Source organism: Athene noctua, chromosome 28 (genome assembly GCF_965140245.1).
Source record: "Athene noctua chromosome 28, bAthNoc1.hap1.1, whole genome shotgun sequence".
NCBI lineage: Eukaryota > Metazoa > Chordata > Aves > Strigiformes > Strigidae > Athene > Athene noctua.
Window position 1 is genome coordinate 4846331 of NC_134064.1, and position 15100 is coordinate 4861430.

Sequence of the window (15100 nt, forward strand, 5' to 3'; positions counted from 1 at the left end):
CTAAGAGGTGGGTGGGCACCCCAGGATGTGTGTGAGCACCCCAGGAGGTGTGTGAGCACCCTAGGAGGTAGGTGAGCACCCCAGGGTGGCCAGAGGGTGCCCAGACAGCAGAGCAGGGCAGAAGCAACCGGCAGCCCCGGGGCCGCGTGTGCACACATGTGTCGCACGCGTGTGCACGCGTGTGCGCCGAGGGCTGTGAGTGACACCTGCCGTCAGGGCTCCGCCACTTCAGCAGGGTGGGTGTCACCCAGCTCCACACCCAGGCACCCCCGGGCACCCCAGGGTGGGGGGCACAGCACAGCACATGCCCACGACGCTCCCGGGGAGGCCACCAACCCCCCCTCATTCCCCCCCCACCCTCCCAGCTGCCCACCCTGGGGAGCCGGGGAGGGGGGGTCAGGGTGGTGCATCATCCCCCCCAGGTTGGGGGTGTGGGTACCCCCATCCCGTGGAGGGAAATGGGGTCCACCCACCCGCTCGCCACTAGATAGAGCTCCGAGTTAAGCCTTGCTCTGCCCGTGTGAGGGGGGGGCCTCCTGCTTTGGTGTCCCTTGTCCCCTGGTACTCCCACCCCCCCCCCCAGGAACAAGGGGCTGCGGGGGGTCCCCTTGGGCTCCCAATTCCTCATCCCGTGCAGCGTTCCCGGCTTTTATTGCCCCTGGACCAACACAGCCCCGTCATCCTACTTAAATATTCTCATCATTAACGTGATTTTTGAAGCGTTCAGTGTCACCGCGGGCAGTTACTGCCCCGGGGACACGCTGGGTGCACACAAGCATCCGGGCTCCCACCCCTGCTCACTAACCCCCCCCAAAATCTTCTTTCCCTTTGGTTTTCAGGGACCTCCCACGTTCAGGGCCTGGCCCGGCGCAGCAGATCGTGGGGAAATCTCCTTCACGTCTTATCTCGGGCCGTTATTTTCCTCCCCCGACAGCAGAACGTTCTCGGGATGTGTTTTGCTCCTCAGCCCAGGGTTGCAAAACCTACATCCAGTAAAACCTTTCCTTCAAGCAAATAAATAAACCCCTGAAAACCCATCTCATTCTGCTTCCCCACGCCGCCCCCAGCCCGCACGGCGCAGCCCGGGGATGGGAACGTGGCGGGGAGGGGGGCAACGGCCTAATTCATCTCCAACCTCCAGCTGGTCTCCCGAGAAAACAAACAGATCCCCCGCGAAACACAAGCAGGGCTTTGAAATACTTTCTGTTTCCACCCCTCTGTTTTCGCGGGCGCTGGGAAGGATGTTTGAGGGCTGAGTCCCTGGATGATGTAAATCCGTTCTGTCAGGATCTGAGCACTGGTTTTCCACCCTAATACCACCCCTTCCATTCCCACAGGGTGCCCCGGGGGCCCAGAGCTCTCGCTGGAGGGTTTTTTCCCCCCACTTCTCCCCCAGCCTGGGTTTCCCACACCGGTGTTTGCTCCCAGGACCCGTCTCTCCGGCTTTTCCAAGTCCCACAGGCCCGTCCATGATCTCCTGCCCCATGAGCTCCTCGCACCTTCCCGGGCTGACCGTGGGGTGCCCGTGGCCTGTACCCCACCGTAGGCAGCTGCCTGCTCCGGCAGGGCCAGCCCCACAGAGCCCAGGAGCCTCTTCCCTGGCTCCAAGGCAGCTCTTTCTGACGTGTTGGACATATGATGTTTTCTTGAGCCCTGGAATAAATAAGCCCCCGAACGCACCCTCCCACGCAGGCGGCTCAGCTGCACCGTCCGGCGCTGCACCGGCGAAGGCGCGGGAGAGGTAAGGGGGTTTCCTCCATCCCCACGCGATGCCGCAGGTTTTTCTCCTCCCGTTGGTTCTTTCATCCCTCAATTTGCTGATTCCCAAAGGGATCTGGGCTCCGTCCGCCTTCCCCCCCTTTCTTGCTGGGGCCGCGGTTGTGTCCCGCTCATCGGCCAAGCCGGGCAGGGAGAGCTGCCGGTGCTGACCCCCACGCATCGCTCCCCACCTCCAGGAGCGGCAGGGGGATGGCGGCCACGGAGGGGTGGGGGTGGGATGGCTCCCCGAAACCCTCGGACAAGCTGCATCTCCGCTGCACTGCCCCAGTGGCCGAGCTCTGGGGGGCAGCGGGCTGTACCGGCGTCCTTGCAGCACTGGGGGGGAAAATTCCATCCCAAAACCCTGCCAGGAGCCTTTCAGCATCTTCAGGACCCCCGTGTCCTGCCCCGTGTTGCCCCCACGCTCTCCCCAGCTGCCCCGTGGCTCACCGGGAGAGAGTGCTCGCAGCCCTGGGGAGCAAAAGGCGGCCAAGGAGGGGGCAGGATGAGGCCAGCGCTGGCTCGGCTCGGCCGGCCGCAGTGGCCCCGGGCTGGGCTGGGCTCCATGGACGACCCGTCAGCGGTGATGGATGGAGAGACGGAGACAGCGCTGGGCTCGCTGCCTCCCCGGGGCAGGTGGCCTGCTCTGGCCACTGCCCGTTGCTGCCTGGCCACAGCCCTGCCTTCACGCCTCGCAGCTGCCGAACACGGGGGAGAGGTGGGGGGAAAAACCCTCCAGCGAGAGCTCTGGGTTCCCGGGGTGCCCTGTGGGAATGGAAGGGGTGATATTAGGGTGGAAAACCAGCGCTCAGATCCTGACAGAACGGATTTACATCATCCGGGGACTCAGCCCTCAAACATCCTTCCCAGCGCCCTCAAAACAGAAGGGTGGAAACAGAAAATATTTCAAAGCCCGGCTTGTTTTTCGCGGGGGATCTGTTTGTTTTCTCGGGAGACCAGCTGGAGGTTGGAGATGAATTAGGCCGTTGCCCCCCACCCCACGTTCTCATCCCACCGGTGACGGGGGCATCCCGCCGAGCCGAGCCGTGCCGGGACCATGGGGCCGTGCGGGATTTGCTTCCCCGTGGCTCTGCTCGTCCTCGCAGCAGCAGGGACCCGGAGCCGGGAGGCGGGTGAGTGAGTGAGGACGTGTCGCGTCGTGGGACACGCGTGGCCCTGTGGGGGGAGGCCACTCTCCCGGCCCACGCCGCCGGGATCTCGCTGTCTCGGCGCTTTGCCCCGCAGGTCCGTGTGCCCTCCATGTGCTGGTGGCCCTGGATGTCACCGACTACCCGCAGTCCAACCTGCAGCCCTACCTGGAGCGGGTCCTGCGGGACGTGGCCGCGCTGGACCACCTCACCTGCAGCCCGCTGGGCCTGAGCATCACCCTGCAGAGCACGCAGCAGGACGGGGACACCATCTTCCAGGAGCAGCTGCGGGAGCCCTGGGGGGACGTTCTGCAGCGCCTGGCACGGGCACACACCTTCCAACGCTCCTACCTCAACCAGCCCGCCCTGCAGACCTTCCTTGGCACCCTGGCGAGGCAGGCGGCCGATGCCAAGGTATAGTGTCGGCACAGCTATTGCTGTGAGGCTGGGGGATGAGCACACCAGGAGGGCAGGCGAGCACCCCAGGAGGTGGTGAGCACCCAGGAGCTGGGTGAGTAGCCCAGGATGGCAGGCGAGCACCCCAGGAACAGGGTGAGCACCCTAGGAGGTGGGTGAGCACCCCAGGAGGGCAGGTGAGCACCCCAGGAGGGCAGGTGAGTACCTCAGGGACAGGGTGAGCACCCTAGGAGGTAGGTGAGCACCCCAGGGAGGGCAGATGAGCCCCCCAGGAGTGGAGTGAACAACCTTGGGAGGGTGGGCGAGCACCCCAGAGGCAGGGTGAGCAGGCTGCAGTTTACCAGCCCCCCCATCCTCGTCCAGGTGCTTCTGGTGCTCACGGATGGGCTGGATGATGATGTGAGGAAGGTGAAGGATGTGGCAACGGCGGCTTGGCTGCAAGGTGTGGCGGCGACGGCTGCGTGGGGCTCGGAGGGGTGAGCCCTGCGAGTGGGGAAAGCTGGATGGGACTGGGGGCCACTCCCCAGCCCCCCATCCCCTCCAGACCAGGCCGACCTGCTGGTGACGGTGGCGGTGAACAACGTGACGGGGCTGGGGGACCTGCAGCAGCTGGAGTTGGGGCGGTGGCTGGCGAGCGGGCAGCACCTCGCCGTGGACGCGCCGGAGGCCGGCGGGGTCCTGGCGCAGGAGCTGGTGAGGACGGGGAGCAGTGGGATGGGGCAGTGGGGACCCCGCGGGCTCTGAGCGGGGATGCTGCCCCCTCCCCACAGCTGGCCCTGGCAGAGCGGACTTGCTGCCAGATGTGTCCCTGCACCTGCGTGGGGCTGCCTGGTCCACGCGGCCCCGGTGGCCCCCGGGGGGACAAGGTAAGGGGCTGGGGGATGCGGGAGGGATGCGGGAGGGGTGCCCAGCCCTGCAGACAGCTCAGAGCAGCGCTTAGACCTTTTCCTTCCCCATCAGGGGGGATGTTTCCACACTCCCCCTCAGCAGAGAGCGGTCCCATCCTTCCCATCCCTCTCTGCTGGGAGGGGCACGTGGGCTCCTCTTGGCCCTGTCGGGCTCCCAGAGCAAACCCTGAGGCTGAGCTGTGCCCACCTGGATGCTGCTGCCACGGTGCCCAAACACTGAGCAAAGCAGGGGGGAAACTGAGGCACAGGGGGTGGGGGGATCTTACCCACGCTCCCCCAAGGGAATCGCGACCCTGTGCGGCATGCCCAGCCCCGGATCCCTTTCCCAGGGTTAGAAGGAGCCCTGGGAGCTCAGCTCAGCCCTTCCCCCTCTGAGCTGGGAAAGGATCCCGGCTGTGCTGGCTCCCAGCCCGGGGTCCATCATGGGGCTGGGGGGGTCACGGTGCCGCTCCCAGGGTCTCTCTATCTCAGGGGGTGACAGGGAGCAAGGGACGCGCTGGAGACGAGGGCGAGCATGGACACAGCGTGAGTTGGCCGTGGGGTCCCCTGGGGGGGGGAAAAGGTGGACCTGGGAGGGTGAGGAGACACCCCCCCCCCCCATCACACCATTGCTCTCCCCTCCCAGGGGGAGCAGGGACTGCGAGGGCTCTACGGCAGCCGAGGGATGCAGGGATGCCCGGGACAGTGCGGACCCAAGGTGAGGGCAGCGTGGGTGCCCAGGGGGCCAAGAAGGCCGATGGCATCCTGGCTTGTGTCAGCACTGGTGTGGCCAGCAGGGACAGGGAAGGGACCTGAGCCCTGGGCTCGGCACTGGGGAGGCCGCCCCTCGCTGAGTGGGTTCAGTGTTGGGCCCCTCACCCCAAAAAGGCCATTGAATGACTCGAGCGTGGCCAGAGAAGGGCAACGGAGCTGGGGCAGGGTCTGGAGCACAGGTCTGCTGGGGAGCGGCTGGGGGAACTGGGGGGGTTCAGTCTGGAGAAGAGGAGGCTGAGGGGAGACCTCCTGGCCCTCTGCACCTCCCTGCCAGGAGGGGGCAGAGAGGGGGGATGAGTCTCTGGAGCCAAGGCCCCAGCGCCAGGCCCCGAGGGAATGGCCTCAAGCTGCCCAGGGCAGGGTCAGGCTGGCTCTGAGGAAGGATTTCTGTGCAGAAGGGGCTGTTGGGCGTTGGAATGGGCTGCCCAGGGCAGGGGGGAGTCCCCGGGATCCCTGGAGGGGTTGAAGAGTCGGGCTGAGCCAGCGCTGAGGGATCTGGGGGAGTTGGGGGGGGTCAGGGTGAGGGTCATGGTTGGGCTGGAGGAGCTGCAAGGACTTTTCCAACCTGGATGATTCTGGGATTCTGTGACACTTGGGGGACATGGGGAGACATGGGGGGACATTGGGGACATTGTGGAGTTGAGAACGGTCCGTTTGAGGTTAATGGTTGCGCTAGATGATCTTCAAGGTCTTTTCCAACTGGATAATTCTGTGGGTGCCCACCACTCCCCAGCTGCTCTCCTCCATCTCTTTGCAGGGCTTCGTGGGTCACCCCGGGGAACAGGTATGTCCCCACCTTCTGGTTTAGCCCGTGGCTCCTGCAGGCACCGACGGTGGCCAAGGCCTGGGGCAGTTGGCAGCGCTGGGGAGACCTGGAGGACGGGCAGGAAAGAGACAGATCCAGGGAGGGGAATGGGAGAAGGTCCGGAGGGATGGAGGGCTGGGATGCCCAGGGTGCTGGGGGAAGAGCCAGGACATGGTTATTCCACCCTGCGCCATATAACCTGGCACCAGCCCACGTCACCTCCGTGCAGGGATCTCCTGGAGAAGCCGGTTACGATGGCGTGGATGGGGAGCAGGTGAGCTGTGCCACGGGCCATCGTGCCAGCCAGCTGGTACAACCACCCCTCCACCCCAAAATGGGCACAGGCACGGGCACGGGCACGGGCACAACGTCCTCTCACCTCCCCAGGGTGACGCGGGGACCCCCGGCCGCCCCGGGGAGAAGGGAACCCGGGGGAGGCAGGTGGGCATCGCACGTCTGAGCCTCGGCGAAGCGCTGCCCCCTTCACCCACCGCCTGGTTGCTAAATCCCTTCCTCCTGCCTTCGCTTAGGGGCGGAAAGGTTCCCGGGGTGCCCGGGGGGAAAAGGGACCCCCAGGCCTTTGCGGTGAGGTGGTGAGTAACGGGTTCATAGCCCCAAGGCTCCATGGGGGGGCTGGGGGGGCTCGCTGAGCCCCATTTCTGCTCCTCAGGGGTCACCTGGGAGGAGAAGCCCCGAGCCTGGCACCCCGGGGTGGAGAGGAGATGGGGGTCCCCAGGTAAGGGCTGGGCAATGCCAGTGGTCGGCGGGACCCTTCTGGGGAGGACAACCAGGAGCTCTGCTTCCCTCTCAACACCTGTAATTTCCAGGGAGACCCCGGCAAGGATGGGCCCCCAGGTCCAGCGGGGCCCCCGGGTCCCCCAGCTCACCCGGTAGGTGCCATGGGCAAGGGGGGTGCACTGGGGGCCAGGCCCGTGGGGTGGGGACGTGACTGCTGACGGCGTTTCCCTCCGCAGAGCTCGTGCCAGAAAGGGCAGCCGGGAGTGCAGGTGGGGCTGGCAGCACCCGGGGGACAGGGGGGTTCCCACAGGGACATCTCCCCCCTGGAGCCATCCTGTCTCCTTGCAGGGCAAGAAGGGGAATCGTGGCAGCCCCGGCTTCGGGGGGCAGAAGGGCTTTGGAGGTGCCCAGGTAAGGCCGGGGGTGACCCCGTTGGCTGCCAGGCTCCTCAGGTGGGCACCTCTGCTGCCCCCTCCACTCTCCCTTTGCAGGGGTCACCGGGACCACGGGGGATGAAGGGTGTCACTGGCCACCCGGGGAACAGAGGACTTCAGGTGCCATCCCCGTCCCTGGGCTGGTGGCCACCCCGAGGAGCTGGTGGCTGTGCTGGTGGGCGCCCACCCCCCAGGTGCTCCCCAGCACCTTTGATCCCCCTTTGTCTTTCACCCAGGGTCTTCCTGGAGCTGAGGGCTCCCAGGGAGCAGCCGGCCCAGCTGGTCCCAAAGGGGAGAAGGTGAGGGATGCTGTGACGTGGCATTTCGCAGCCTCCCCCCCCCAAACACACCCCCAGCCTGCACCCCCTCTTTCTTTTCCAGGGGCAGGCAGGAGCCGAGGGCAGGAAGGGGAGTGTGGGACCACGGGGGCCCAAAGGCACCCTGGTAAGGTGCTGTCCCTCGTGGGGGGGGGCCATGGCATCCTCCCCAGGGGCTCTGCAGTGAGGGGTGGCATGGAAAAGCCGTGTCCAAGGAAGCTTTGGGAAAAGGGACGTTTCTGTAGGTCCTATAATAATTTGCTTTGGGATTTTTCTCCCCTCCCAGGGCGAGAACGGGTGTGACCGGCGGGGTGCTCCAGGGAGGAAGGGTGCCAAGGTACCGCCAGCATGCAGCAGGGATGGGGATGGATGGGATGAGCCCACTCTCTGTCTGTGGGGCTGCCGGGGGGGGGTCCCAGCCCCACTCACTTGTGCTGCTTCCTCCAGGGTGCTCGGGGCCTGCCGGGGTACCCCGGGGCTCAGGTGAGTGCGTGGGGGGCCAGGAGGGGACGTGGGGACCTGGCCAGGGTTCGTGGGGTGCTGGTAAGGATGAGATCAGCTTCCTCCGAGTGTCCCCCCCAGGGCGATGGGGGCGAGAGAGGGTCCCCGGGGGACAAGGGTGCACGAGGGCTGCCTGGGCGCAGGGTGAGTATGGCGCAGCCCCCTCCCTGCTCCCCCCTCGCCGTGCCCACTCAACTCAGCTCCTTGGGGCTGTTCCAGGGTGATGCCGGGAGCAGAGGAGAAACGGGCGGCCGCGGCAGTGTGGGACCTCCGGGAGAAATGGTGATTCTCTGCAAATTCCCTTTTTCCTGCCCCATTTCTGCCTGCGACCAGCCCCAGCGTGCAGGACGTGTCCCTTGTTCCTCCTTCATTTCTCTCCTCTCCCACTGCTCCAGGGCCCGAAGGGCTCTCCGGGCATTCCCCCCTCCACGGTACGGTCTGGGGACTGGGACCTGGCCCTGAGGGGTGACCTCGGGGGACAGTGAGGAGCTCGGTGACTGCCTGGCCCCAGCAAGCCTTACTGGTTTTGCTGGGAAGAGCTGGGCGGGAGAGCTGGGCCTGACGGCGCTTTGCGCATCCCTCCAGCTGTGCGAGCTCAAGACTTTCATCCGCCGGAGCTGCGGTGAGAGCGGCGGGGCTGGCAGGGAGGGGACAGGGTCTGGCTCGGCGGAGGGGACAAGGGGACGGCTGGATGGCGATGGTGGATGGGTGGGTGCGGGTACCATGAGCACAGGATGTCCCAGGAGGGGCTTTTTCTGTGGCCCCTGAGATGCCACCACCCCCTCGCAGCCAGCACCTCGCCCTCCTGCCCGCTCTTCCCCACCGAGCTCGTTCTGGTGCTGGAAACCTCCTCCATGGTGCCGCCGGCCCTTTTCTCCCGCATGAAGGAGCTGCTGGCCCTGCTGCTTCAGGACCTGCAGGTCTCCCCGTTGGGTTGCCCGGCGGGGGCTCGGGTAGCCATGCTGGCCTACGCGGCCACCCCCACCTACCTGCTGCGTGCCGGGGAGGTGGGAAGCGGGGCCGCGCTGCTGGGACGGCTCCGCCGCCTCTCGCCCACCCGCTCCTCCCGGCGCGGCCGTTTGGCCGCTGCCATGCGCTTCGTGGGCCACCATGTGCTCAAGAGGGTCCGGCCGGCCACCCTGGGCAGGAAGGTGGTCCTCTTCGTCACCAGTGGCCGGAACCAGGACCTGGATGGCATCGGGGAGGCTGCTCTGCAGTACGAAGCCCTGGGCATTGTGCCGGCGGTGCTCACCTTCACCCCGCTGCCCGAGGTGGTGCGGGCTTTCCAGGTGAGCCTTGGGGCTAGTGGCTACTCACCTCAGTCCTCAGGTCCCCCCAGCCCTCTTCTCCCCCAGCTCTGACTCTGCCTCGTGCCCAGGTTAACGGCCTCTTCCGAGTGGTCCAGCTCTCCGCAGCGGAGCCGGCCGGGGATGCGGCGGTGCTGCGGGACACGGTGCTGCCCTGCGTCCTCTGCTTCGGTAGGCAGCCCCGGCACGGCACCGGGGATGGGGGTGTGTGTCCCCCCCCGACACCCTCTCTCCCTCTCCCCAGACCTCTGCCACCCCGAGGGTTGTGTCATGCCATCCCCTGACCCGCTGGACGTGGACTTGGCCTTGGTGGTGGACAACACAGCCCCGGGGATGCCGGCGGAGAGGCTGGAGGCCGTCGGCGAGCTCTTCCACCACGTCCTGCAGCACCTGCGGCTCACGGGGCCCGATCCGGTGCAGCACGGCACCCGCATCGCCCTGGTGCTGACGGGCCCCTCTGCCCCTGCGCAGGGTTTGGCCGAGGTCCCTTTTGGGCTGCCCAGCTCCAGGGAGCAGCTCCGGGAGCACCTTCGCCTCGCGCTGGTGCCCAGGGCGGCCGCGGCATCCCCCAGCGGCACGGTGGCATGGGCCCTCCGGCACGTCTTCCCGCAGAGCTCTGGCCGCCGGCTCCGCGTCCTCTTCGTGGTGGGGACGGGGGCCACGGCGCTGTGGGACAGGGAGGCACGGCGGGCACTGGGCCCCTTCACCCCGTGTGAGGATTTTGGCGTCTTGGTGCTCTCCCTGGGACGAGCCGGGACGGAGCAGCCGGAGGCGGCCGTGCCCGAGGCGCTGCCGGCCTGGCGGTACCACTCCCTGCGCCTGGGCTCGGTCCACCCGCCTGAAGTGGGGTACGCGGAGAGGACGGCGCTGGGTTTCCTCAGGAGGCTGCAGGGTGAGCGGGGTGGGGAGGATTTTTGGCGGGGGGGCGGCTGCAGCATCCCTGGGTCCCATCCCCGGCTACTCCAGGAGCAGGCGGCTGCCACCCCCCAAAACTCCTTGCCCGCGTCTCCGCTATCGCTTCTGCCCCACAGTGGAGAGCAGCCAGCGCCCCAGCACCCCGGGGTGCCCCCGGGAGCTGCCCCCCCGGGGCACCAGCACCAACAAACCCCCCCCGGGGACCCCGCAGTGAGTGAGCAGCACCAGGACCATCCCCTGCCTGCGCATCCCTCAGTCCCCTGCGGGGAGGACTGGGGGTCTGCACCTCCTCTTCTGCACATACTGGGGGGGTTTGCTTTGATTTCCCCTCCCAGGCCCCCCGAGGCTGTGCCCCACACCGGGATGCCCACGGTACCCCCAAACCCTGGCAAGGGCCGGAGGGCTGTGGCCACCCCGGGGCCGTGCGCCCTGGCCAAGGATCCCGGCGTCGCCTGCGCCCGCTTCTCCGTGATGTGGTACCACCGGTGGGAGACGGGGTCCTGCGAGCCCTTCTGGTACGGGGGCTGCGGGGGCAACGCCAACCGCTTCGGCAGCGAGCGGGACTGCGCCTGCGCCTGCACCCACCCGGGTAGGTGAGGGTGGGCATCCCGTGGCGGGGGGGTGCCAGGGGCCCCGGGTCAGGTTTTGGTGACGCTGTGACCATCCCGGGCAGGTTCTGATGGAGCTGGTGTGAGCGAGAGCAACGTGACACAGGGTGAGGAGCACGCAAGGAGGGGGCTGGTTGACTTTTTTGGCGGGGGGGGGGGATGTGTGACTGGTGAGCAGGGAGCAGGCAGGGAGTTGGGCAGGGCTGCCAGCTGATGTACTCCCCCCCCCCTACCCTTGCAGCTGCCTGCCTGGGGGTGCGGGATGTGGGGCCTTGCTGCTCCTTCTCACCAAAACGGTTCTTGGAGGGCTGCTGGGAGCAGGGCAGAATCACAGAATCATTCACAGAGTCACAGAATCAAGCACAGAATCACAGAATCAATCACAAAATCAGAGAATCAATCAGAGAATCAATCACAGAATCAATCACAGAATCAGTCACAGAATCAGTCACAGAATCAATCACAGATTCACAGAATCAATCACAAAATCAACCACAGAATCAATCACAGAATCAGTCACAGATTCACAGCATCACAGAAGGGTTTGGGTTGGAAAGGACCTTAAAAATCCTCCAGTTCCAACCCCCATGGTTTTCACACGTTTGCATAAAACGCGTCTCCCCAGGCCAGGCTCCCTCCGTCACCGAATCGCAGAATGGTTTGGGTTGGGACCTTAAAGATTTAGTTCCAACCCCCGTGTTTTTTATGTGCTTGGACTAAAATAACCCCCCCCCAGCCCACCAAGGACAGGCTTCCCTCCCTCCCAGCGTGGTTTGGGTTGGAAGGGCCCTTCAGGATTGATTTCTAACCTCCACGTTTTTTACATCCTTGCGAAGCTGCCTGCCCGTCCCCAGGCAGGGCGAGCCCCCCGGCCCCCCACCCTGCCAACGCCTCTGCCTGCACCCCTGCACCCGGCTGCTGGGGCTGACATCCCCCCCATCGGGGGTCCTGGGTGCTCCCCGCACCCACCCCCGGGGTGCAGCACCCAGAGGCGCAGCGCTCGCCCTCTGCAAACCTCTCCCGCGCGGGCTGGAGAAACCGGGACGTTTGAATTATTGCACAAGGACCTCGGGGTCCTGCCAAGTTTCTGACAGCTCGTCTTCAGCTCCTCCATCATGTTGGGGCTGGGGGGGGGGGGGGGCTGAGGCCTTGCAAAACTCTACACACACACCCTCCCTGCCATCCACTCCCGCTGCCCGGGGCTGGTGGTCAGCCCGGGAGCCTTTTAAATAAAATCCACGCCACAGTCTGTGCTGGCCGGTGCAGCTGGGCTGGGGGAGGGCGAGGGTTTGGGGGTGTGGGGGGGCCCCGGAGCCGCAGGGGGCCCTGGCCGGGCGCCCCGTGTCCCGGCAGCCGCAGCTGCGCTCTCCCTGCGGGGAGCAGCTTCCCCGCCTGCCAGGAGCGGGGAGCAGGGGGGGGGCCGGGGGGCTTGTGGCCCCCACCCCGTGATGGCCACGGGGCTGGCGGGAGGCAGCTGCGCTGCTGGCGAGCTCCTGTCCCGGGGGGGCTGCGGCTGTGCTGCTCCTCGCTCCCCCCCTCTGCCCTAGATGCTCGACCCCAGCCGGCATCCTGGGCCTAATAACGCCTGGGCCTAAATAATGCCTGGGCCTAATAACACCAGTATCCCAGTCCTAATAATTCCAGTCCTAATAATCTAGGTCCCAGTAATTCCTGATCCTGATAACACTGACATCCTGGTCCTAATAATCCTGGTCCTAATAATGCTGGTCCTAATAATGCTGGCATCCCAATCCTAATAATCCTGGTCCTAATAACACCAGGACCGGTGTTTTAGGTATTAGGACTGGGATACTGATCCTAATAACACCAGTATCCCGGTCCTAATAATTCCAGTCCTAATAATCTAGGTCCCAATAATTCCTGATCCTGATAACGCTGGCATCCTGGTCCTAATAATCCTGGCTCTAATAATGACAGTCCTAATAATACCAGCATTCCGGTCCTAATAATGCCTGATCCTAGTAACACCGGCACCCCAGTCCTAGCAATCCCAGGCCTCGGCCGGTGGCCGGTGGCCATGTGGCCGCCTCTCGCCAGGAATAGCTCCCAGACCCGATTTCCCCCTTATCCTTTATTCAGCGCCGCGGGGTGGGAGAGGCCAGACAGATCTGTTAGGACAGGCTCAGGCAGGGCTGGCATGGGTCAGCTCTGGGTTCCTGCGGGGGGGGCGTCCCGTGAGCCCCCAGGCTGTGCCCGGGTCAGAAATTCGCTTCTCAGAGCCCCTAAAAACGATTTTTAAGGCCAAGGAAGCCGGGAGCTGCCGAGCAGGGAGCGAAGAACTGGAACGGCGAATTTTGTTTCTTTAAATGTCATGTTTTTTTAAGCTCATTTTTGCACTTGGGTTTGGCGAAGCTGAGAAGACTTAAGTGACAAACCAGCTGTCCCCCGGCACAGCAGCAGACACCCACCCGCCGCCTCCAGCCCACCCAGCACCGCGGCTGCAGCAGGGATGCGGCACCGCACGGCGAAGCGGAGCCCCCCCCCACCTCCCTACATCCCCTTCCAACGCCAACCCCCCGACCCCCCCAACCTCCTCCTCGGCCCCACGGCACCGCGTGGGGCCCCGGCACCTCCTGAAATTGGGGTGAGGCTGGCGGGGCGGGGGGGGAAGCTGCGGTGATGCTCCTGGAGGGACGGAGGGGCTCCGGCGATGCCCATCGGGGATGCTGCAAGGCAAACCTGTGAGGAGGCTGCTGGGTGGGTGGGGGTCCCCCGGCCCTCCCTGCCAGCCCCCTGCCCCCCCCTCGCAGCCCCCTTTGCACTCACCCGGCAAGGCTAAGCCCAGTAGACGGGGGTGATGGCGCTGCAGAGGATGCTCGCCGTGGTGCCCAGGAGGGAGCGATCGCCCAGGGGCATGGCGAGCTTCTTCTCAGCCTGGTGAGGGGAGAGAAAGAAAGAAAGAAAAACGAGGCAGCAGCACGATGCTGCACCCCAGATCTCCATCGGGGCAGGAGACACATGCCCCCCACACCCCGTCCTGTGCCCTGCGGGTCGACCGGCACTTACCTCCCGGCGCTGGAAGGTCTCGGTGACAGCGTCCAGCCCTGGAATATTGTCCTTGTCCATGCGGGTGACGTAGCAGGCACGGTGGAGCCGGGATCTGTAGCTGACCAGCAGCTGTTTGCAGACAGGTTGGGGTCAGCTCGCTCCCATCACCCCTTCCTCGTGCCCCCCCCCGACTCCCCACTTACATTCTTGTAGTCGTAGATGACCGTGGCCGGGTTTCCATCCCCACCATCCACGTAAAAAGTGGCCACGTCCTCTTCCCAGGCCGGTTCTCTCCACAGCCCCATCCTCAAGACCTGGGGGGGGGGGGTGGGATTTGGGTTCACCACCTGCTCACCCCCTCCCTGGGGGTGCTGGAGGGTGGGGGGGGTCCCTACTTACGGCATCGGCGTGCCGCTGGTCCGCGTGCAGCCACATCAGCAGGGCTCCGGCGATGATGACCACCAGCAAGACCACCACCACCACCACGATGAGGAGGCACTTGAGGTGGTGGCAGCCGAGGAGCTTGCGGGGCAGGTAGCAGAGCAGGCGAGGCACGAAGCAGAGCGACCGCTTGATGCAGCCAGAGCAACTGGGGCACTTGCAGCACTGGGGCAGGCAGCACCGGGCGCATTTGGCGCAGCAAACGGCGCAGGATTTGCAGCAGCAGCAGAGCTTGCAGCAGCCGGCGCCGCAGCAGCCCTTCTCTGGGTCCTGTGGGCACGGGAAAAATGGGGTGAGGGGGATGGAGATGGGGGATGAAGGAGGGATGGGGATGGGTCCCCATCCTGCTGTCCCTGAGCTCTGGGATCACAGCGTCCCGTGGGCTCTTCCTCCATCACATGTGCACTGGTGCCTCGCTGGGGTAAACTGGGCAAAGCCCTGTGCTGAGCATCTCTGCTGGGCACAGGGACACCCCCAGCGTGGCCACGTCACCCTGCTGCGGGCCGCAGAGACTCACCAGTGGCTCTTCAACCACCACCTGCTTCATGTTGCTCTCCATGGCTGCCTCCTCCTCCTCCTCCTCCTCCTCCTCCCAGCCCGGGCTGCCCCGCAGCAGCTGGGGCAGAGAGATTTATACTGGGCTGCTGGGGTGGGGAGCGGGGTGGCCCTTTTGAAGGGGCTGGTGGCCCCGGTGTGCAATCGGGCTGTGGCGTGTGATCCACTTCACCCGTGTTTGTTGATCACCTTCCCCGGGGCTGGGCTCTCCTGGGAACACACCAGTCAAGAGGCTCCGAGGACACTTGTCCCCAAGCACAGGGACCTCTCCGCTGCCCCGGAGCGAGTGTGAGGGCCAAAGCAAACCCTCCTGCGTGGGTCAGTGGCCATCCAGGGTGGAGCATCCGGCAACGGGCGAGACCTGGCTGGGTGCCGGGCTCCCTTCGCCAGCTCGGGCACCTGGAGCTGCTCGAGGTGGGACATCAAAGCTTTCCCACGCAGGGCTGGGGTGGCAGCGGGGTCACCACGGGCTGGGGACAGGGCGCC

At 65.6% G+C, this 15100-nt stretch overlaps 3 protein-coding genes and 1 long non-coding RNA gene across 4 annotated transcripts; 3 read left to right on the top strand and 1 right to left on the bottom strand.

Annotated features, from left to right (window-relative positions):
- Positions 1 to 2811: 2811 nt before the first annotated feature.
- Positions 2812 to 7264, top strand: LOC141971191 (uncharacterized). The gene is made up of 15 exons (XM_074928359.1): positions 2812 to 2891; positions 3004 to 3320; positions 3687 to 3765; positions 3868 to 4016; positions 4094 to 4189; positions 4703 to 4756; positions 4857 to 4928; positions 5742 to 5768; positions 6019 to 6230; positions 6320 to 6382; positions 6460 to 6525; positions 6617 to 6679; positions 6764 to 6796; positions 6876 to 6938; positions 7198 to 7264. Exons 1-15 carry the CDS (start codon positions 2816 to 2818, stop codon positions 7262 to 7264), a joined length of 1437 nt encoding a protein of 478 aa, XP_074784460.1. The 5' UTR covers positions 2812 to 2815.
- A 733-nt stretch (positions 7265 to 7997) lies between these two features.
- On the top strand, positions 7998 to 8662 carry LOC141971401 (uncharacterized). The gene is made up of 4 exons (XR_012635271.1): positions 7998 to 8061; positions 8175 to 8210; positions 8365 to 8401; positions 8569 to 8662. It is a non-coding gene; the product is annotated as an uncharacterized LOC141971401 (long non-coding RNA).
- A 1183-nt stretch (positions 8663 to 9845) lies between these two features.
- On the top strand, positions 9846 to 13019 carry LOC141971402 (PI-actitoxin-Axm2b-like). Its single transcript, XM_074928741.1, has 5 exons — positions 9846 to 9978; positions 10118 to 10211; positions 10337 to 10590; positions 10675 to 10716; positions 12955 to 13019. Exons 3-5 carry the CDS (start codon positions 10365 to 10367, stop codon positions 12984 to 12986), a joined length of 300 nt encoding a protein of 99 aa, XP_074784842.1. The 5' UTR covers positions 9846 to 9978; positions 10118 to 10211; positions 10337 to 10364; the 3' UTR covers positions 12987 to 13019.
- Positions 13020 to 13241: 222 nt separating this feature from the next.
- LOC141971167 (surfactant protein C-like) lies at positions 13242 to 14618 on the bottom strand. The gene is made up of 6 exons (XM_074928329.1): positions 14577 to 14618; positions 14018 to 14329; positions 13822 to 13932; positions 13637 to 13747; positions 13397 to 13504; positions 13242 to 13296 (listed from the first exon to the last, which is right to left on the bottom strand). Exons 1-5 carry the CDS (start codon positions 14616 to 14618, stop codon positions 13406 to 13408), a joined length of 675 nt encoding a protein of 224 aa, XP_074784430.1. The 3' UTR covers positions 13242 to 13296; positions 13397 to 13405.
- Between the last annotated feature and the right edge of the window lie 482 nt (positions 14619 to 15100).